This window comes from Apteryx rowi, unplaced genomic scaffold (genome assembly GCF_003343035.1).
Source record: "Apteryx rowi isolate R43461 unplaced genomic scaffold, aptRow1 scaffold_699, whole genome shotgun sequence".
Taxonomy (NCBI): domain Eukaryota; kingdom Metazoa; phylum Chordata; class Aves; order Apterygiformes; family Apterygidae; genus Apteryx; species Apteryx rowi.
Window position 1 is genome coordinate 185028 of NW_020450981.1, and position 22718 is coordinate 207745.

The window sequence follows — 22718 nt, forward strand, 5'->3', positions numbered from 1 at the left end:
TTGTATCATGGGCATTTGCTAAATACCAGTATTAAAACTATTCCTTAAAAATGTTTTGGTTCAACAAGAGAACAGATTCTGGCATTTTTCCCTGCCCCAAGCAGCGCACAGAGTGCTCCAAGGCTCCTGATGCCACCCATCAGGTGAAGCAGGACTCCTTCCTCAGGACACGGTTAGGAGCGTGCAGGTAAATGAGCAGCCCGATCGGCTCCATTTCTGCAGTCCTTCGTGGCAGGCTCCTCCTCACAGCTCCGCTAGCAGTAAGCAGGACTGCTGTCATGCAAAATAGCAATGTTGGGCAAGTTTCCAGATGCTGCAAAGAAGAAGGAGGTTTTATCTAGAGCTGTGCAGCAGCTGCCTGTGGTGTTCCTTTTGGTGTGACTCATAAGAATAACCTCATTAGCACTAATATCCTTCAGCTGACCAAGCTCCACGAGCTGCCTGTGAGTTCAACAGAGATGCTGGCTCTACAGCATTAAAATAGTGGCAAAAGAACAAGTGAAACATGCATGGTTAACTTTGAAAGGAGCACAGACAGGACACGTCTGGGTGTAATTTTAGGAAAAACAAAATAGAAAATTTACAAGATTAGGGGGGAAAAAAAGGAGAATACTGAAGACCATGTTATCTGCAGGAGTGCTGGCATGCCCAGTCTCATCTGGAGCTGGTTGTGGTTCAGCCTGGTGCAGGCCTTCTTCAGCTTATTTTCTGTGTGCTACACAGAGAGATTTGTCGTGCCATGTCTTGTGCAGCAGTGAGACATTTTCCCCAGGCTTGAGTGAACAGGCAAAGCCTGAAAGTCCTCAAGGTTTTGCCTGGGTAGGTTTCCCTCTGGTACCTCTCCAGTGACTGGCAAGCATTTCCCATTCCTGCAGCTCCCTTCCAGTCTTTCACCTGATCTCTTTATCTCCCTGGGTCTTTTCTCTCCAGCGCTTCACCCTTACCACTGCTGGTGTCAGACCTCCCTGCACTCCCTCCCCCAAACACACTGCAGGAGCAAGGAGTTTTTTGAATATTGTTCCCCCCCAGACGCTGAAATTACAACTCCTGCCTCTCCCTTGCTGTGGAGGGGACGGGTGCAATGAGCTGTTTGCATCTGGGGGATGATGTGATCCTGGTAACCCTCTGGGAACTATGAAATCACCAAGAGAGAGGTGATCTCCCTCTTGCTCACAGCAGAACTCTTAAATTTCAGCCCACTTAATTATTATTTTTTTTTAATTTGGAACAGTAAAACAAAGCACAAAATGTATTCCAAACAAACTCCTCTCTATGCAATCGCTTCCTGATGGAGCATGAAAAGATACCCAGCACAACAAGGGATACAAGGATCTGAAATACCTACTGGTCACGGTTGAAGCCCATATTTCCCTGAACTGCTAAGGGGCTTGTGTTTGTAATGCATTTGTCAAAGCTGACGTCAAGAGCTGCAGGTTGTCTGCCTCCAGAGACAGTTCCCATCAGACGCATAGCACAAGAGCACATTTACTGCACAGGGAGACGGTCGCAATGTGGCTCTTGTGAACACCCCATCAATGCGGGAGGATCTTCTAACTATTGACATGGAGCAGCTTCAGATCCGGCAGTATCTTTAAAATACTTCCTCCGCATTAAAACTTTATGAAAGTGAGCAGCAGCCATTTGTAGCAGGTTGCAAAGCCTGGGAAAGGAAGGCAATGGCTGGAAACCGTTTGCATATAAACCCTGCTGCTGCTTTAGCAGCTCCCTGTTTCCTCAAGGCGGAGAGGGYTGCTTACCTGTGGTGAAGGAGCTAAACCATTTTACAGAGATGGAAACTAAGAATGGGCTTCCTGCTGGTATCGTACTTCAGACCCTGACCAAGCACTTCTGCAAAAGATTTGGGCTTTATTGCGTCTTACCCAGGCCAAGTCCTTCTGTTAATGTTGTTTTTGCCATGTCTCATCATGGCTTCCTGGTTTGTTTGTTTGTTTTTCTTTTTTTTCATTATAATTTTGTTCTTGATTTTCAGTGTGACTTGTACTCTATAACAATAACCTTCTTAGTTCTAATGTCCCTCCTACCCCTCAGCAGTTGACCAAGCTCCACCAGCTGGCTATGCAGCAAACCCCCTTTACTCCCCTTGGACAGACCACCCCCGCTTTCCCTGGTACGTACCCAGATGCCCTTTCTAGATATCCTTCTCTTCTTACCTGTAGAGTTTCTCTCTCTTTCTGAACTCATTTTTTTTAATGGAAATAAATAGGACAAGTAAAACTGAAGTTGCAATGTCAATGGGCAAAAGTCAACAGCAAGACTAGATGAATATTTTGCGGTTACTCTCCTCACAGGCCAGCTCTCAGCAGTTAACTGCGGGTGTCCGGTTTGCTCTTGTGAAACCGTGTTTATCCTGCTTCCAGCTTTGCTGGCTTTTTGAGCAGAAGTGAATGAGCGCCAGTATAAACCTTGACCCTTTCTAGCCCAGAGGAGCTAGCATGCCTTACTGTGTATTGAGCCGGACTAGATGAGACAGCCCTGCTTCCCGTGTGGAGCGCTGTCCGCCTGTGGAAGTGGGGGAGGCTCCTCTGTGCCCTTCCCCTTGGCGCTGGTGGCTGTTGGGGAGGCTCTCTCCACGTAGCTGAGGGAGCAGTGCAACGCCACAGTGCATGAGCCGGGGAGGACGGCAGCCCTCCGCTGGGAAGAGAGATGGGAAGGAGACGCAGCTGTAGGGAGCCGCGTTAATGTGGAGGACAGCCAGAACTGTAATGTCTCATTAGCACTGTCTGCAAAACTGGTGTCCAGCTAAAATATTTCATGGGGAACTAGGAAGCAGATACAGCACAGGGGGGTGCAAATACTTTAAGTATCTTTGTTTACTCAATGGTCAACGTGCCAGTTGGAAATGCCTTTTCTGACAATAAGTTCATCATATTTTGAGCTTCCTAGATGAAGTGACATTGCTTATCTCCTTGAAGGCAAAAGCATTAAATCTCTTTCTTCTTTGCTCTTCAGGAGAAAAGCTGCCCTTACATTCCTCCGAAGAAGCTCAAAATCTGATGGGCCAATCATCAGGTAAAAAAAAAAAAACAAAAAACAACAACAACAAAAAAAAAGCTACAGGGAAATAAGTAGGCTTCTATTGCAATATATTTCTCAAATAGGACTGTACCATTGTGCTCCTAGATAAATTGTCTTATTTGTGGAGAACACAGCATGTTTTCTGGTGGGCAGGGAGAGATCAGGCAGTACATTGCCTGCCTCTTTTGTAGAGCATGTCAAAAGAAATGCACCTATATTTTATTACCTATTTTCTTGATGTATGTGTAAAACTTCCACCCATGTAATGGAAAGACATCAGAGTTATCACCCCTATTCTTGCATTTAATTTTGTGTAATCTTCTCCCAGAAACAATAGAAAAATGCCTGTGGGAACTGAGATAACATGCAATTTTAGCTGTCTTTAAGCTATTCAAGGTGAGCCACATTTTTAGTGGGGCAGGACACTGAGGAATCAGAGCAGGACACTGAGGGGTCACAGCATGGCTGTAATCACAGAGAAATTTCTATTTCAAATGTCCTGTACTGACAGCTACATGTGGGTCCATATGTGCCAAACATACTTTTTTTTTTATAACCTACCATTGTTTAGATGAATTACCTTGAGACTGGAAGGTTCACAGTGAAGTGAGACAGACCTCACCTCTGCCTACCCAGTACATGTGGGTCCATTGCTGGCATCCAGGCTGTATTTCATGCGTGCCTCGAAAGAGTCTGGGGACATTGCTTAACTAAAAAAGCAAACACAGACTATGGAAATAGATCCTGCAAGACTTTAGCAAAAATTGATTCATAGTTTTAATGTGCAAAACCTTGTTTTCTGTGTGTTCTGCTTTGTCCTTTGTGATTGTCCATGGAACTAATTCTGCTCTGGCTGAGCACATGGATTCCTCCCATTACAGTCACAGGGACTGTGTGTACATGTCAGAGGGGGAGGATCTGGTATGCTAAAATAAAAGGTCTCAAGGTAATCAAGAAGGATGTTGCCATTTCTCGATTGCCATCATGATGCAGCAGATCACACAGTGCTGTGGTGCGGATGGCCCGAGAGCTTTCAGCCAGTGGGCACCACTGCTCCTGCCACTGTAGCCTTGTCAGAGCTGGGGCATGGGGGTCCCAGGTCCCACTGGTGTCCGTCAGTGCTGGTGATGGGTGACTGACACCCACCAGGGATTTGGCACATGCCTTCCAAGCGCAGATGGAGGCCCTACCTGTAAGTCTGAGGAGCCACATCTAGATTTCCAAAGACCCGTGGGCTCCTTAGCACTGTTGTGAAGCCATCCCATATTACTCCATTTACTTCAGAAAATGTTTTCTGCCAAATCCAGGCCACTATCAAGCTGAGCCTTTTAATTCCTGGCCAAGAGGTCAGGAGGTCTGCACCCTGGGGAGCTGTCGCCCTTCTGCTAGGCAGAGACTGTCTTGCCCTAGATCACAGGAAGACTTGGAGTAATAGACAGCACAGGGCTCAGCAGACATGCTGACCCAGCTAGGATAAGCCATGGAGATTTCAAGTGGTAAACAGTTTTGGGGAGAAATGAGGCATTCTTGCAGTAAGGCTTAGCTCCAAACTGGGTGCAAAGTGGAGGGCAAGGAGGACACCAGGAAGCAGAGGGAAGGAGTCTGTCCAGGTTGGAGTGTGGGCACTTATCCTATATGAGTATGCGGAAATGTTCAGCCCTTCTCACTTGGTCTTTGCACAAAGACCGCAGAGGTAGAATTTGCTATCAGAGAAAGAAAACACCTGTGAAAGGTTTGTTCCAGCACACTGTGCTGTAAAGTTAGCATTAAGTCAGCAGTGTGTAAAACCCAGACAGGAGTTATTTTGTGCAGTTTTTGGCTAAAGTACACCAGGCACAGGTGAAAGCAGGCATAGGACTGCTAACTGGAGGATTTGTCTGCTCGTCCTCTGCATTTTGCCTCCTTTTGTGCTGCTGAGGAATAACATGTTAAAGAGACTGCCTTCAAGTAGGTACCTGTGTATTATATTCAGACATTGCATCTTTGTAAGGGAGATTCAGTTCTTAGCCTGTCTCTTCAGGAAAGAACTTGAATTGTACATTAGCAAATAAAAGACACCTGGTCTTCTTATTTCTAGGAGTAGACATTGAAATGGGATTCCAATGTAAAGCTTAATTTTGATGTATGTTTTGGAGTCGGTAGATCTCAGCCGGGGTGAGAGGTTTGAACCGTGGGAGCTCCAGTAGGCAAATGGCTACCCATCCAATTTAAGATCGGTCCACCCTCCTCTTCTCGGTGCAGTCCCGAGGCCAGTCGGGGATGTAGCACTGCCACAGCTGCTGTTCTGTAAGAAAATACTGCTTTGACAATGCTGGTATCCAGACAGATGTCATTTTTGACCTGTTGATTTTTAAAACCTAGGCCGTTGTTACCAACAAAACTGGATGGGAACTTCTCTTTCACTGCACAATAAGCCTTGATGGAAATGCATACTGGCAAAACTTGATCTCTGCTTGCATTAGCTGCATTGTGCTTTTGAGGCAGTGGCAAATTTAGCAGCTCCCCTGGCTTTTGTGGCTAGGAATTCAGGGCTGCTGCTGTGCTGTTTCACAGCAGCGGAGTAAATGGTGCCTTCATTGAAGTGAGTCAGGGAAACTGAGAAAACATGCAGCATCTGACCCTGGCAAAGTTGCCTTTTCCTCCTTTTCTTTCAATAGTTCCACTTTCTTGGTCCTTTTCTTTCCTCTATGCCCCCTTTATTCCCCTCTTTTGTTGGATGCAGACCTTACTGTCTCTTAGACTCTTGAACACATTGATCTTAAAAGCTTTCCTTTGTAATTTATATTCTACAGTTACGTTTTTGTGGTTACTGTAAATACATGTTAGCCACCAGACAGCTTCTATCTTGCAGGATTGCAGTAGGATGTCCCTATTTCAGCAACAATGCAATTTAATCTGGAAAACTGTTGGTAACACAGGTTTCATCCTGGCCCAGGAGTGTTATGACATGTCGTCTGCTTACATGTGAAGCTGTATATGGTAGTCTTCTGACTCCAACCTTTCCCACCATAAAGGAAAGCGTCCTTCCTTTCCCTAGACAAACTGGAAGGAAGCAGATTGCTGTATTCACTGGTTAATACATACTGAGGGTTTCCACAGAGTTTTGCAGGGAAGCAGGCTCTAAATCTGTGTACTGTTTGCCTTGCTTTCCCTTTGGAGTAAGAGCAACAACCAGTCCTGAATCCAGCTAGCGTGCACATCTTAGCAGTCGTTGGCTTGAATTCAGTATGCAAATCTAAGGGGCCTTAACTTGCAGAGTACATTGCAAAGCCCAGCAGGGGAGGGTTTCCCAAGGATTTCATCTCCCATGCCTCGATATATGGCCCCGCAGCATCGCTCTCCTACACCTACACCACAAGGCAGTGTTGCCATGGTGTAGCACTGCCACATCTCCCAGAGAATTTGATTTTGGGCTGCTGAGCTGTTTTCTTAAGCAAGCCGCTCTGTACCGATCTCTCCAGAGAGGACTAGAGAGCACACGAACAATCCTCCTGACTTAGCACTCCCTCTATGGCAGGTTTGCTGTCTCTAGGGTCAGGTTTCCTAGCCAAAAGGCTGCCTGCTTCTGCTTGGAGGAGGACTTCAAAGAAGGTTGCTTTTTTAACCTCTGTCAGCCTCTCCCTGATGACACTGTAACCTTGCACTGTAACATACCTGCCTCAAAAGCCATTCTGAGTGGGAAAATTGAGGGTGGGGAGCGAGAAGCTAGCTGAGCAGGAGCACAGTGATTTCCCTGTGTGTCTTGGGAAGTGGAGGAGAGCAAGGAAAGTATTTTCAGTCTGCAGCATGGTGCCTGTGAGAACCAGCTCGAGGAACCCAGGGGCAGCAGGGGAAAGTGGCAACCGGCTCCGGAAGAGTTAGGTAGCAACCATCTTCCTCCTCCTTGTACCAGAATGTGTGATCCCCTTCCCCTCCTGGCCCTGGAGCAGTATGCAGCATTTGTAATGTCTACTGTTGTGGTAAAGTACCAGGAGATCCACCACACTGCCTTTGCAAGCTATAACCATTTTCCCTTGCACATGCCCAGGTTTGGATGCCAATCCCCCGGCCAGTACTCATGAACTCACCATTCCCAATGATGTAAGTATAGTGGCTCCAAATGCTTCCTCTGCCTGGTTCTGGGTGTGTGTGCACGCATGTGTGTACGAGTGTATATACACATATATATTTAAGCTGCAGATAAACCACCCTGTTAAATATCCTTAGAGAAGTCCCTTCACCACGTTCACTCATGCCATTTGCACAGTTCCTAGTCTGATTGCTGGGGGCAGGGAGGGTCAGACAACAGTATAAAACATAAGTACTCATTGGACTTTTACCCTTTCGATAACTTTGCTAGGTAAAATCCTCTTTAATACTCCTTTTTGCTTTCAAAGTGAACTTATTGCTCATGAAACATGCCCAGATGGCAGCACTCGGGAGGGGAGGGAGCTCCCAAGTCAGTGTGATTACAGCACTGAGCATTGGCATAGATTCTGTCTTATCACTTAAATGTGCCTGGTTTTGGGCTGAGAAGGGAGAAGGCTGCCCAGTCTATCTCTGTGCTCTCTGCTGAGTCCCAGCATCATTTGCTTAATATACTGCTGGCAGATCAGAAATGATGTTTCAACTTAAGCATGTTTACTGGGGGCTTGCAGAGGACATAAGTAGTGTTACTAATGCCACAAACTGCCAAGCTTTTAAAGGACAGTACATCTCATTTTAGTACTGGTGGCAGTCAGATTTCAGTCTTATTGATGAAGCCATTGCGGTAAAGTGGATGGTGGATTTGGCTATTCATTGGAAGAAAGCTGGAGTCATGTTGGGCACTGAGTGGTAAAAGGAAGATGCTCAGGGATGCTCAGGTGGGAGTAGGCGGGATGGAGAGCCCACACAACTGGCACCTGGATCCAAGGCTCTCACTTGCTTCTGGACTGGCCCAGTGATTTCCATGTGTTTGATAGCCAGCCAGCAGTCAAATCAGGATGAGGGCAAGTGGGGAAATGACTTCCAACAGGATCCCTCAGCCCATCCTTCTCAGGAGTTGCTGAAGCAGGTCTGGCAACTTTGTCCACTTCTTTCTGCTATTTAAGAGTTGTGCTGTGATGTATAGAACAGCAATGAGCCCAGACACAACTGCCTGGATACCTCCGCTTCGTCAGGATACATGCAAGGGCTCCTTCCACTTGAGAGATGCAGCAGCAAAACAACTTCCGAGCATCCGCCTGCTGAAATCCTCAGAGACACTTCACCCTTGGGCAAACTGATGTGGGAAAGGCCCTGCCGAGGAGCACATGGGCGCCAGTGCCAAAGCTGTGCGCAGCCACAGGACAACTTTCCAAATCTGCTTTTGTTCTTCTGGTTAAAAAACCCCTCCAGGAGATCTGCAAGTGCTCCTGAGGCTGCAGCAACCATGTCTGCCTAGCGTGAGGAAACATGGATCTAGTAACAACGAGGGCATCTTTGGGAATACTGAGCTACCTTGCAAAGGGGCCTGCTCTGTAGTTTAAAGTGCTGGGTGACCTGCCATGGGACTTGGGAGCATGTTCTCTCTAAAAGCTTCAGCCATTTCAGACCTGTGCTAAATGTCATTGCCTGCATCCTTCTCCGCCTGCTGAAAAACACCTCCTTAGCTTGGCCTCCTGTTGTTTTGAAGGCTCTTAAATTCTTGCTCTCATCTTCCCTTGGAAATGGAGGACAGGCTTGGGTGTCTGTCCCTTGAAGTAAAGCATTGAGAGACTCATTTTAGGGGGCATAGACTAGCTTGCAGTTGTGCTGCAGAGAAAGCAGGGCTCAAGAAAATCTGATGATGAAATCCAGCTATCACTTCATTCATAAGACTTGTGTCCAGTCTGATTTCCTCAGAACCTTAACAAATAGAGTCATGAGGGATTTGAGCTGTGACCCTGAAGCAGCATCATGCCGTCAGCTTCTGGGTGCCAGATCTTGTCATTCCTTTGACTGTCAGGAGAAACTTGCATGCTGTGCAGAGATCTCGTTGAAAATCTCCTCTCTAAATAGATTTGGCTCCAGCTGTCTCCCTAACAGGTTCCCAGATGTAAGTGATTGTATTTTGCTGAACCCTCTCCAGGCTGAGTTATTTCTGCACTATGAACACCAGGATAGGTGGGTGCTGGGCTGTACATCATGCTGCAGCCCAAGAGCTAGTTGATATCTTTCCAGTGCTATAGTGGGGCATGCGTTCAAGTCTTTTAACCATCAGTACCCCTCTACCTGATAGGTGAAGAATAAGGTGATGAGATGGACATGGCTGTGGGTGGCTTTTACTCTGTGAAGCTAAGAAATGTTCACTAGGAGATTGTCAATACAGCTTTCTGCAAGGCTTAAAAAGGGAAAACTGTTGGCATGATATCATGCATGATGGTGTCATTAATCAGGACAACTGCAGGGCATTTTTCTGCTCTTTCTAATCCCTCTGCTTTGTTGAGCGCTCTGGTATCCTTGTTGAGAGTGGCAATGAAAGGAATCTACCCAGAAAAGTATTGCCATCTCACATTAAAATCTAAGAACCAAATAGGACAGAGCATCTCTTCTAAGGTGGACACGATCTGACAGCAAAACCAATGAACATTTGGAGAAGTAATTGTCTCCAGTTCTACAGACAGCGACAGAAGTCCAGCAGCTGCCAGGATGAATTTCCCACATTCCAAATTCCCTGATGTGACCTTGGAAAGGGACTTAAATGTTCACAGACAAGCAGGGCACACAGATACACCTCGTGTATGTTGGAAAAGCTGGACATCTTAATTTGCCTTAACAAGCTGCAGTGGTGCTTGAGGAAACTATAAGTTGATGCACAAATGAGTAAGAGCAAATCTAAAGGTCCCCTCAGGAGCCACTGAGAAAATTCAGCCCTCTGGATCTCAGGAAAAACTATATTTTCTTCAAGAGTATGAAAGATGTTTTTAAGTAGAAGTCCCCTTTTTTGCTGGTGCTGTAACCATGTATTGCTCTCCACTTGCTCTTCATTCTGTCAAAGGCATATGGTGAAACTGAGCTTCCGCATGCATTTTTTTCACGCTGAAGGAGCTAAGAGGGAGTAACAGAGAAGAGGCAGATGAACCATCCTCAAAGGTCAAAAGGATGGGAGGCCACGGGCACAAAGCTGCAGCCAGGGAAATCCCAAAGAAGTGTAAGGAAACTCCTTTTCCCTGAGAGCAGGGTCACCCTGGGACAGGGCACGGAGAGGTGGGGGGTGCTCCACCCTGGGGAGTGTCTCACATTCACCCCATTCCCAGCCCTGAGCACCTGGCCCTGACTTTGGGGTGCCCCTGCTTGGGGCAGGGTTTGGGCCAGAGACCTCTGGCAGTGTCCCCAGCCTGGGGCTGACTGCAAGGCTGTGAAAGACACATGCAATGGTTGAGATAAGCCCATGTTTCCTAAACATTGACTGAGAATATTTTTTCAGGATGCTGCTTCTTCATGTTGTAATTATCTTTGGGCCCTTCTGTAGGCAGAAGGACAGGGAATTTGTGTGTAGGACAGGATGGGGCGAGTGATGTGAAACTATTAACGGTGCGTGATTCCATCTACTGAGGGGGCATTTGGGGTTAAACTGACCCCTTTGGTAAGTGGCATGCTTATTTTCTTCTGATTATACATTCTTTATAAGCATCTTCAGGTTAGTTGTGATTAGCAGTGAGATAAGTGTAGAGAACTGTCTGAAACATGATTTATTTCCATCCTTAAACACTTAAAAAAAAAAAAAGGCTTTGTCCGATTATTAGATGATGAAAATCTGTTTTATAATGCCAGTTGTGTTAAGCATGTTCACTAGGGTTCGTCTGGAAAAGATCAGGCGTTAAAGATTCTGTGAGAGATTCCTTTTGTCTCTTGTGCAGATGGCACTTCAGAGAGCAGCAAAAGACAGAAATTGTGGGAAATTGCCCTGATTACAGAGGTGGGACTTCTCCTTAAACTTACTCAATTCCAAGCCTAACAGAGGTCCGAAAGAAAAAAAATACTGTCCTCAAAACAAAGTCTTGAAAAGGGTGGGAGATGACAGAGAATGGATAAGGGCTGTTGAATCAGTCCTGAGCCAAACCCTCTGCTGTCAGGCCAACTTCAGACTGTTCCCCAGTGTGTGCTCCATGCAAGGCAGTAGCAAGCATCTCAGCGCTGCAGTGACGCCTTGCTTTGCGTTGGTGACTCTGAGGCTGATCCTGGTCCCAGCACCCAGGCCTTGACCCTGTGCAGAGAAGACCTGTCTGCCTCAGCAGAACTGTGTTGGAAAGAGTCCGTTCCTCCAGCAGCAGGGTAGGGAAATGGCACATCTCTGGCCAGGCTTGCTCAGCAGGCCTGGGAGAAGCATCACGAATGTATCGTCACTTGTGATCGGAGTGAGGTGCAGTAAAACGCTCTGTTGGGAAATGAGTCTGGAACAGCCCAAACCCTTCCGGTTGCTTGAATTGCTTTGTGAACGTAATACGGAGTTAACCTGCAAGCTGAGCGGAAGCCAGAAGCAGATCTGAGTTGTGACCAAGGCCTGATTCTCTTACCAAGGTGCTGGCTCTGACACTTCAATGTCTGATTTAATGATCATGCAAATATTCAGGGATTGCAAGCTTTTCCAACCTCTATCCTGTAATCACATTCCCCATCACATCCCCATTGCTATTTAGTATGCTGTGTGGCAGGGAATCACACTGAGGGAAGCTAGCACACTTTCAGAGTGAGCTAACTGGACTTCTGCTTCACAAGAGAAGCATTTAATAAGTGTCTTACATTGGCATTTAGTGTGGACAGTTTGCCGGAGTTCTGCATGCACACCGATCCCACCCTGTCCAGAGTTAGCTCCTTCTGTCCATCTCAAACAAGCATTAAATATCTCAAGGAGATGAGCCATCTTTGGAGCTGTATGCCCTGAAGTGTAGTTCAGAAAAAGCCGGCAACTCCATCATTCCCTGCTGCAAACCTTTTCTCTTATGCTCTCTTCCCTCTCCCTGTGTCTATCTGTTCTTCATTCTCACTATTGCCACCTTTTCCATTGCTGTGAGCCTGTGGTAGATGCTGGAACTGGCCACTTCTGCCCAGAGTGGCAGCCAGATGTGAAAGGGCAGCCAGCAGAGATGGGTGGAGAGATCTGATCAATCTCTCACCCTGGGAGACAGCTTCTTGGGAGAAAGGTTAGGGAATGGTGGAGAGCTTGGATCACCCTAAATTGCACAGGTTGCAGTGAAGTATTTATGCTCACAAATGTTACAGTCCAGTGCTATCAACAGGGCCTCTTTTCATCAGTGCAGAACACATTGACCCCTTTCTGTTCCCTTACCCAGTACCACCTTCGTGAGCTCCCCCCACTGCTGCTCTGTTCCCTCAGGACCTACTGGCCACACAGGTATGTCAGCATGCATTGGGTGAGGGAGTCAGGATGGATCCTCTTCCTCCTCCCAGATGTAAATCTAGGGAAAGAGCAGTGAGAGAAGTAGGTTTGCCAGGATGTGTCTGGCACTTTGCAAGGGCACAGCCACCCAACAGGCTCAGCCGTCCTTCCCATCTCACAAAAAGGTGAGATGTAGAGCTCCCTTTCCTGGTGGCTTCCCATTATGGGCCAAGGATGTGACCAGAAATAAGCCTGGTATAGGGTAGAGGTGTCTTTCCCTTTCTGAAACCCTAAAAGGTCTTTGGCACTATGTTCAGATAATTAAAATTTGCTCCCAATGGACTAGAATGGGACAGGTCGCTAAAGGTCACGATGAAAGTATCCTGGGAGAATATTGCTCGTGTTAAGGTGGGACTCAACCCAGTGCTTTTAGTCTCTTGTTTTCATGAGCATTAAAGTCACTCACACCCTTGAGCAGAGAGAGCAGGGCTTCTGCCAGCCCTCTGACCTTCACCGTGCGGTTGTGCTTGCATCCCGCCAGTTACTGCCTGAGCTTCTGCTTTAAGACATTCCCTCCATACTTTTTTCTAGCTAATAGGCTGCATAATTGGACGCCAAGGGACCAAAATCAATGAAATTCGACAGATGTCTGGAGCGCAGATCAAAATCGCCAATGCCACGGAAGGATCATCAGAACGCCAAATTACCATCACAGGAACCCCTGCAAACATCAGCCTCGCTCAATACCTCATCAACGCCAGGTGAGACCCGCTAGCGGAGGCCACATGAGCCCAGCCCTGCCTCCGTGATCTTCCCATAAAGAGAGAGGCTGGCTGAGTAAGTCCTGCAGGAGCTCAGAGAGTAGCACATGCTCCAGTCACTTCAGGCTAAGAGGGGTTTCATGAGGCTTTCTGGGCCGGCATGTGACACGCACACTGACGGTTTCTTGCTAAGTCCTCTGAATGGGGATCAGACATCACCTGCAGGGCCTCTTCTCAGACAAGCACCTTGGCTGGGGACCAGAAGCCACTTTGTTGCTGTCGGAGCAGCCACAGGTTGTGCTAGAGCCAGTGGTGGGGCTGGTCACCTGCCCACCTGCCATCCTTGCTTGAGGATTTTGCTTATAACCAGGCAAAATTGCTACTTTTCCCTGCAAACAAGGTAGAGCTCTCGGGCAGAGCATGGAGATGGATTTGTTCTGGTGGTGGGAAGGCGTAATCTGACACTGCTTGGTGGGCTGGTCTTGTCCTCGCTGCAAAATCATACAGACCAACTGTCTCAATATCTTCTCAGACCCTCTTTAACATGTGTCCAGGCCTCCAAAATGTTTTCCTCTATCAAATGAAAATAATCAAATAGTCCAATAAACAAAAGACATGGGAACAGCCTGGATGTTTCCTTTTCGTATCAATACTTCTCTAACAAGTTTGGCACGGCAGGACTTTCCAGGGACACATAGGGTCTGAGCTTAAGTTGAACAGTCTTTTCTAATGCTGTCTCCATTTGGGGTCCTGATGCTCTCTGTGTTACACTGGGTCATGGATCATGTAAGCTGAGCCTGCTCATGGCAAGCAAGGAACTGCAAGGGGAAATTATGTGGGATGACCTAGTTGGAGAGAAATTGGTATTGAGGTGGAACCGGCTGACTTTATGCTGGCTGTGAGTTGTTTCTAGGGGGACTTTGGATTTATGCAAACCTGTCCGCCTGTGAGCACAAATTTGTAAGTGACGTGGAGAGGAAGTCTAAGAGGAAATGGGTCCTTTGCCTGACCTAGCACCCCTCCTTAGAAACACAGCCTGCAGAGCAGTGCAAACTGAGGCACCCATCTCATGAAGCCAACTGTCCACACTCTCCAGAGCAGGCAGAGTTGGTACCATGTCAGTCTGTTACCAGCACTGTTAATGCAGGACATGCACTGCTCTGAGCAGCCTCTGGCAGGATGAGGGTCCAGAAGAGGGTGGGGAGGAGCTTTTGGTGAAGACTTTTATGTTCATTTAGGTGAGGGGCTGGGAGCACTGGCAAGATCTGCACGAGCTTTCTTCTCCTTGCACCAGCCCACCTCAGCCCTGACCTGCAACAAACTCTACCATTCTGTCCTGACCCTGCTCCCCCTTTACTGTGCCGAAGCACCTCTGCTCTGACCTATGGCACCTCTCTGGTGTCTGTGTCTCCATGCTCCTCCAGCTTCACAAGAGAGGGACGGGCCCCCCCCCCTCACTCCCCGGAGGTGCTTTGTAAGCACTGCGTGAGCTGCTTTCCTGACACCTCTTAAATCCCAACAACTTCTTGAGAAAAGAAAGGGAAAGAAAAGTGAGGGGCTCTTCGCTTTTGGGGAAGGGATAGCTGAACTGCAGCTTGTGCTGTGACTAACACAGGGAATGACAGCAGCTTGGCAGGGGGAGGACTGGACATATCTCTGATTCCCACTGCTTCAATATCCAGAGGAAAACAGAGAGACCAGGGGAGCTTGAAGGTTAAGGGCCAGAAGGGCTCATGGCGAGAGAGAAGCTAGGGCTGTTACCCATCTGTGGTATGAGAGATGCTTGTAGAAGTGAGGCCATGTGCTTGGGTTGTCTCCTACCACCACCCCTCACTGGTGGCATCTCTGCCACAACACAGTGCCAGGGATGGCATTACCTGGGTACCAGTGAGTGTTTGTGCCCTCAGGGAGAGGAAAAGGCATCCAGATGCTTAGCTGGCTCCATATTTCAGGTCCTTGCTTCTGCGGGTGCCTGCTACCTCCATTAAGGCCCCAAAATCCCAACTGACAAGTCCTCAAGTCACCCTGTATCAGGCTTGTAACACACTGCCATAAGCTTCAGAGGCTGGTTTCTACCCCTCAATCCTGCTTTAAATAACCTTCCTCTAATCTCCTGAGCAGCCCCTTGTCAGCCAGATTTCAGGGGTTGAAGGAACCCAGTAAGGAGTCAACTGCTGGGAAAAAATTAAATTCACCTAATTCAGGATATTGATATGACTCTAGGAGAGGGGGAATCTGTCTCCCCTATTGCTGGACCTTTGGCTGTAGGCTTCCTTCTCAGGTGTGTGTCTGGAGCCCATGGGCATCCATCAGAGGATGCCTCCCCATGGAGGGCACTGGGAGAGGGTGGGCCACCCTTGGGCCACACACCCAATGTCCAAGTGGCCACACATGGGGAAAAAAGATGCTTGAGTCCCTTTTGGGGTGTCGCTGCTTGTAAGGCTGGGCTGGATCGTTGCCTCATGCTATAGCCCCAGCAAAGACAGCATGAGCTGGAGAATGAGTGGGGGTAGGCGAGAGAAGGAGTGTTGGCCCACAGAATCTTTGTTTTCTTTTCTACTCTGGTTATTAAGTATTTGTTTTTGTCTCCTCCCTCCCCCCTCTCTTTGCCCCTGTCTATTCTAGGCTGACGTCTGAGGTCACTGGAATGGGCGCACTCTAATTTCCACCCACCATCCTTCATCCTGCATCACCTGACCCTCTCAAGCCAATGACACTCCACCCAGCTTGTACAATCTGTATATTTACCGTCTTCCCTTTATCTCCATAGATACTCTTTTCTTTACTAACAAATATATATATATATATATATATAAATACACACATATGCACACACTGAAATGTTTCTTTACAAGCTCCGTACTGTGCTCCTGGTACTGCTCCTGAACTCTTTAGTTATGGTCCTTGTTTTCAGTATATGGTGTTGTTACTTCATCTGCTTTTTTGGGGGGTGGGAGGGGGGTTTCCACTGGTGAGACTTCAGGAGATGATGAGTCTCTAGTGTCAATCTAGCTTAGCTATTTAAACGTTTGAGTTGACATTGACGGTACTTACTGTAGCCTATGGAACTGTGATGCCATACAGAGCTGTGCTTGCTTTGAAGTACTTGTTTTTCTTGCAGTTATTCCTTTGATGCTCCTGTTTTGTTCATTTTGCTTGTCCTGGCTCACCTTTGCGACCTTGAATCCTTGCCCTGAGATTAAGGCATAGTTTTTACCCCACGTTATTTTGGAAGCAGAATGTGCAGGAGCCAAGCCTACGCGCATGCATTGGTTCACATACACTCTATTCCCTTTGCAACATGGCAGGGTCCAGACAAGCCATTTTTATTACTAAAGGAAGGGAATACTAATCATAAGAAAGTACTCTTTTTTAACTAACAAGCAACTGAAAGTAGGAAGAATTCAGTTATACAGGACTGAAATCCCCAGGGGCCTTTGAAAGCACTCTTACGACAATCCCCACAAGCAACTTTTGGATGATAGCTCAGGAAGCTCTGTGAGCCGGCTGTGTTTGTCAGTGTTTGTATTCAATAAACGTCTGTGCAGCTCTGCTACCAATGGGCTCTGACTATTCTTCTCCTGGGTTGCCCCACGATCTCCAGTGTGATCCTGCCCTCTGCATCTTTGCCCACCTTTTTAGCTACTTTGACAGAAGGTGGGGGTTATGTACAAAACCTTTTTTTAAAAAAAACAAAAAAGTCCTCACTGAGTGATGCACTTCTTGAGTGGTTCAAGACCTTCTTTTTATAAAGGGGAGGGTACTTGATTTGCACAATGCTTGCTTTTTTTCCTAAAATTAATTTACTTCTTATGGTATGATGATAAGCATCTCTCACTGGCCACCTTGTCTGGACAGATTTGCCATGTCTAGGCCACATGCCCTTCCCTGGGATCCTTTGGGCTCAACCCTTCCTTCTGCTTCCAGGCTCTTGTCTTTGTATCCCTCTCCTACTTCTCATAAGGAGAAACAAATATATTTTCCATCCAGTAATTTCCTACTGTACAAAATGTATGGTGCACACTTTTCCCATTTTGCAAATGAGGGGGACATAATATATCATGTCCCCACACCACTAAGTAGCTGCATAATACATTTTTGCACCATAACTCTTGGGAAACATATATCTTTTTTGCAGATAAGCCCCAAGACTTCACAGCTCTTCCTTCTTCTCCCAGTACTGTTGGCACATRCCCCTGTGTGCATGGCCGGCAGCTCTCCTCTCTTCTCCTGCGGGGATGTCGCTCCCACCACCGGTACTGACTGCTTGGCCTCTCTGCCCGCGCTCAGATGGGGTGGTCAGAGTCATGTTCCCATGCCCTGTGCATGTCAGGCAGCAACTTGGCCTCTTCCCTCTCCTTAGAGCGGTCTGGCAGGGTTAGTACCCCCAGCTCTGGACCCCACAGTGTGCAAAGCTCCTCCACAGTGGTGGAGCCAGCCACTGCCTCTGAGCATCTGCAAATCACTCAGTCTAGGTGTCTTAAAATCCATGCAAGCTCAGTTTTCCAGAGCATTTCAAGCCTCTGCATTTAAAGGTGTTTCCAGCTCCTTAATAAGATGCTTTGATGCCTGTTCCCAGCCCACTGCCCTGCTATCCCTGGCAGTTTTGAATCAGTTGTGCCTTTCACGTGGCCCGGCATCCACAGCATCCCCTTATTCCCTGGCCAGGGGAACCCAGGTGCATCTGGCAGTGGGAATGGGCACAGATGGGGCCAGTAACCTCCTCCAGGGGAAATCAGCAGCCCCCACTGTATTTGTGCTGACGCCAGAGCAGGGCGGGAGCCCAGGCACCAAATGTTGCCTCCCCCAAATTGCAGGCTGATCACAGCGAGTGCAGAGCCATGTGCTAAGGTGGGAATTTACCCGTGGGTGACTGGCACTCCTTGTATCCTCCCATTCCTCACTCCAGTCTAGCTCAGGTATTTTTCCTTTTGAAAGAACAAAATAGCTATACGTGAGTGTCAGCATGAAAATCCTCCATCAGTGTTACGGAGCCACCCAGCAGCTCTGAACAGTGACCCAGGTTCATGTACCAGCCAGCAAAAACTCCACATGCTGCTGCAACCCCCCCAAGCAGCTCAAATGCACGTCCTGCAGAGCTACAACCGGTGAGCTAAGTGCAAGGGCAGTATGGCCAAGCACTGAAGGGCCTTTGCAGGGAAATCTCCGTAACCCTTTCTTTTTGCCAGCTACAGGGATGTCCCTCCGCTCTGTTGATCTCAGCTGGGCTGTTGTGGCCCACAGACCCAGGTTTTGCATGTAACATTGAGACCCTGTACTGCAGTCAGAAACCAAGGGCAGCCAGTGGCCTGGGGTGATGTACTCTGAGAGGGACAGAGTACGGAGGGAGCTAGCCCATCTCACTGTGACTTGGGTCCTCGATGGGGTTGTAGGACAAGCCAGAGGATGAGCAGATGCCATAAGTGATGGAGGCATGCAGACAGCAGCAAGGGTGCATGGCAGGAGCAGCTTGCTTCCACTTTTTGCTCAGCTTTCTGTGCATTTTGGAGCATTTTAAAGCTCTGACACAAAGGATGCTGTTAGAAATCATCAGCAGGATTGTGCCAACTGAGACCAGGGAAACCCATTGCAAGCAAATGTGTTCACAGGGGTTCGTATGTCTGTGGGTCACTTAGGCACTGAGGAAGGCAGGGAGTCTTAATTAGGCAGGCTAATTGCAATGAGTGATAGAAACTCTTTTCCACTGGGACCTGTGGTTTCTGCAGAGCAGGGCTGCCCTGGATCTCTCTGCAAGATATGTGCTGTGCTATGGGCATTCAGCTCCCTGTGCTACTTTGCCACTTCAGTGAGAAAGCCCTGCCCAAAACAGTAAATGCCCAGTAGCGTCTGCTGGATGCAACCGAGCCCAGAAGTTGCTAGAGAGGAGACTTTAGTAATACTTTCAATGTGGCTACACTCAGCCCTGTGCCAGTGAGTCTGCACACCATGCTTGCATTTGCCAAATGGTGGGGAGACCCATGAGAAAGCCATGGGGTGGAATTTGCTAGCAAGCAGGATGGTCATTTCCAGAGCCTTTTCCACAGCCGTGGTGAGGCACACATCTGCCTGTGCCTGGTTCAGGGTCAGCTTGCATCAGGAAAAAGTACCAAAAGTGGTGGTTGTGGGGGGTGTCAGACGTAAGTGTCGCTCTGCCATCAGGTCATGATCAAAGCCATTGTGTGAAGGCTGCATGCTCCAGCTTCAGACAGGCTTAAGAGAGCATTTTGGGAAACGGTGCTCCATGCCACAGGAGGAGCAAAGAACAACTCAAGTAATAGCAGAGATCTAAGAAAAGGAACCGAGTCACTGCGGCCTCAGCTCTCCACGGAGCATCAGTAGAGTTTCACAAATCTTCCAGCATCTAAATAAAAAATGAATGCTTTTTAGGCCATTTTTAAATGGAAAATTGCTGAAATGTGCCACCTTGGAGTCCATAGCACAGGGCTGGATTTTGCCTTATCACCTTGGAATTTCAGTTTGTTTTGTGTGAATGATGTTTGCGTGTTTGATCTTTAAATCTTGATATTTCCAAGGTATTTAAATGAATGCTTTGACTGACCTGAATTCTGGCTTGAGGAGGCAAGGGAGCCCTGATGTACCAAAAATGATCATAGTTCTGCTTTTACTGTAACACAGGACACATTTTTATTTTTATTTTTGCTATTCAGAGACCATTTATAACAGAAAAAAGAAAAAAAAAAGAAGTCACTTGAGCAACTATAGTTGGAAACTATCTGCATTTCTGCAAATGAAGCCGGAGAGTTTCTCAAACCAGGCATGCAAAAAATGATAAATCCAAGCTGAGCTCCCCAAATGGCAAATGCTTGTTTGCCTCCCCGTTGCACAGGATGCCCATCCTGGAGGGAGGGAGGGTTGCAGCCTGGCCCACTGCCTCTCCCGCATATGCATTTAGGTTTTACACTGCGCCCTTTGCTGTAGGGACTGAATGAGAGGAGCGTGCTGAAAACACAGGGTGTGACATCCCATGTGAGACAGCGCAGTGAAGGATATGTCACGCTGGAGTGGCTGAGCTGCTCTTCATCCAAGCATTACCCACTTTTGGAGTGTTTGACTTTGCAACTTATTTTTGAGTCAGATTTCCTACATTATTTTGCAAAGGAAAAAAGAAAAGAGAGAGAAACCCAGTGCAATGTGGGAGTCTGGCAGCTTCTTTATCATCATTTGGTCATGAACGAGGACTAGGGAAAGAGGTGTTTAAACAACAATTGCCGTATTTCCTGGGAGCATGTTGATGACAACAACAAAATCACATGGAAATGTCAAACTCAGCTTCTTTCAAAAGAAGATAGCACGAAGATATGCTAGTTTCTTTGGGAGAAGTCAGAATGCTTTGCTGTGACTAAGTCCTTGCGAGCTGTTTTGGTTTTGCATTTTATATGATCTTAAAATGCTGCAGAGAGGCATCCACAGCCATGCCACAGGGAAAAATATATGCACATCTCTAATGATGAAGTAAATATTCAATGCAACATGAACGTCACAGTTAATCAACAGAATAGCTTTAATGTGATGCTTTTCCCTTGTCAAAGCAACATGTTTTATCCAGACAGAATGATTCAACCTTTCTGGAAGTAACTTGCTCAATATTCCTGTGTTAAACTCTTGGGAATTTGTTATTTTTTGGGAAAGTGTGGCTTTGACAGAAAGGAATTGGGCTAATGCCTCATCCTTCCCCCACTCCTGGAGCATGGTGGCTCTCTGTCCGAGAGGGGCTGGCTGAGGACTGTGCATGGCGGTCAGCTCCAGCTGAAGGTCTCACCTCTACCTCATAGCCTTCTTAGGTCATGCTTCCAAAATTTAAGTCTCTGGAGTATTGTTGTATGTATTTTTCACAGACTGTATTTTCAAAAGGGTTTAATATATAGCACATAATGGGGTTGAAAAAATAGATTGTTTCACCTAAGGGAAAGTGACTTTAACCATGGAAACACTTTAAATATTCTCTTTTACTTGTAATTCAGGGTTTGTTTGTTTTTTTTTTAATGTATTCATGCTAGTCACTTTTAATTATTCTAATTTCAAGCTCATGGCCCATTAGAAAGGGTAATTTCCACCCCCTTCCCAGTGCCTGCAGAGGTAGGGTTTCTAGGGGCTTGCTCTGCGCTTGATGCTGTGGGAGGGATGAATCCTTAATCTCATTTTCTCCTTGGTCACAGAGATGGAAGGATGTCTGGGATTCTACATAAAGTCCTTTTGACAGCTTTCTCATTGTGTTTGCAGAACCGGGGGGGCGCGGAAGTCCAGCTCCCAGTAACTGCAGCCATAGCAGAGCTTGCTTGCAAAGAGCCCCAATGTGGCAGGCAGCTTCCAAAGGGAGCCAGCCCTGCCACAGCTGGTGCCACAGCTGGCTTTGGGGCTTTCTGAGCCCTCATCTCACACCCTGCCATGGCTCGCAAAACCCAGGGAAGGGCAACCTTGCCTGGACTCCTGCTTTGCTGCTCTGCAGCGGGTGGGAGAGCCGCGGGGCAGTTTGCATGCATGGCTTGGCCGAGGCACTAAGGCAACCCCGTCCGGCACCTGTGCTTCAGGAGGAAGGGTGTAGATGAAGTCCCCTGGGCAAAGGTTGGTGCCTGGCTGCACCATGGAGTGGGCTTATATGTCCAGTGCCTGTAGGTTGGGCTGTGCCACTCACCTGGGCAAGGTACCAGCTGTCACCTCCTGCTGCCTGTGTTGGGGGGGGGGGTTACAAGCCCATGGCGGGGTACCCCAGCTCCTGGAGGCACGCTATATGGAGAAACTCCCTCCAGCTGGTCACTAGATGTCTCTCTTGCCCTGCTTTTTGCAGGCATCCTGCTCCAGCTGGTGTCCTAGCTCAAGTAACTGTGTGGGACCTGGGGGCTGCCTGCCATCATCCAGTTTTTCTGCAAGTTCCCCCAGATGCATTATTTCCCCCGCCTGCCCCAGGCCGCCCTGGCCTGTCCATCCCCTCCTGTGCCAGCCCTGATGGCTGTCCGTCGTGGGGGCTTTGGGCCCTGCTGGGAGGTGTTTCCTACAACCCGGGATAGGACCTTCATGAGCAAGGTGAGGTGCGAGAGTGCAGACGCCTGGGCCACAGCTAATGTTTGGGTGTGCAGTGCTCCCAGCCTCAGCCCCTTCCCATCTGCAGGAAATCTGGGCTCACGTGCCATGCTGTTGGGAAGGACATGTGAGAAACGGTGCCTGAGAAGGGAGTGAATATCTTCAGCCAGAAACAGGGTCTCCCCTGGTGATAACCTGTACATCTGCCCAGCTGAGCCAGGCACCATTTCCACGGACCTTTATGGAAATGGCTTTGCCCATCTGGGAAGCCTGTGCATGGCCGGACTGGTGAGTGGGCCCCTGAAACCTCAGCCTCAGGTCTCCCTGTGCTCTCCAGCTACTGGTTACACCAAGGGAAGAGGTTCACAGCACGAAAACCCCAACTTTCATTGCAACAGGCCTGAGCATATTTGATTCTGGTGGCCTGGCATTTCGCAACAGAAGGACATTTCGTTGGAAAGCTCCCGAGCGGCTCCGGTCCTCTTGCTGGGCCCTTGGTGCCTTGCATGCACAGATGGGGAGTGGATTTCCTTGGTTCACTTCAGAAACACTTGGCAGCT

The 22718-nt window shown here is 47.9% G+C and overlaps 1 protein-coding gene across 8 annotated transcripts in view; it reads left to right on the forward strand.

Annotated features, from left to right (window-relative positions):
* PCBP3 (poly(rC) binding protein 3) overlaps positions 1-15781 on the forward strand; it is a 31076-nt gene extending 15295 nt beyond the window's left edge. For 3 of the 8 annotated variants that reach the window (XM_026086512.1, XM_026086516.1, XM_026086519.1), the window contains 5 exons: positions 2053-2128; positions 2971-3030; positions 7064-7116; positions 12950-13119; positions 15745-15781. In XM_026086512.1, coding sequence (XP_025942297.1) covers positions 2053-2128; positions 2971-3030; positions 7064-7116; positions 12950-13119; positions 15745-15781 — 396 coding nt within the window. Of the gene's footprint in view, positions 1-2049; positions 2129-2970; positions 3031-7063; positions 7117-12949; positions 13120-15744 lie in introns of all 8 variants that reach the window. The other 5 variants (XM_026086511.1, XM_026086515.1, XM_026086514.1 and 2 more) reach the window with 3 other exon arrangements.
* The last annotated feature ends 6937 nt before the right edge of the window (positions 15782-22718 follow it).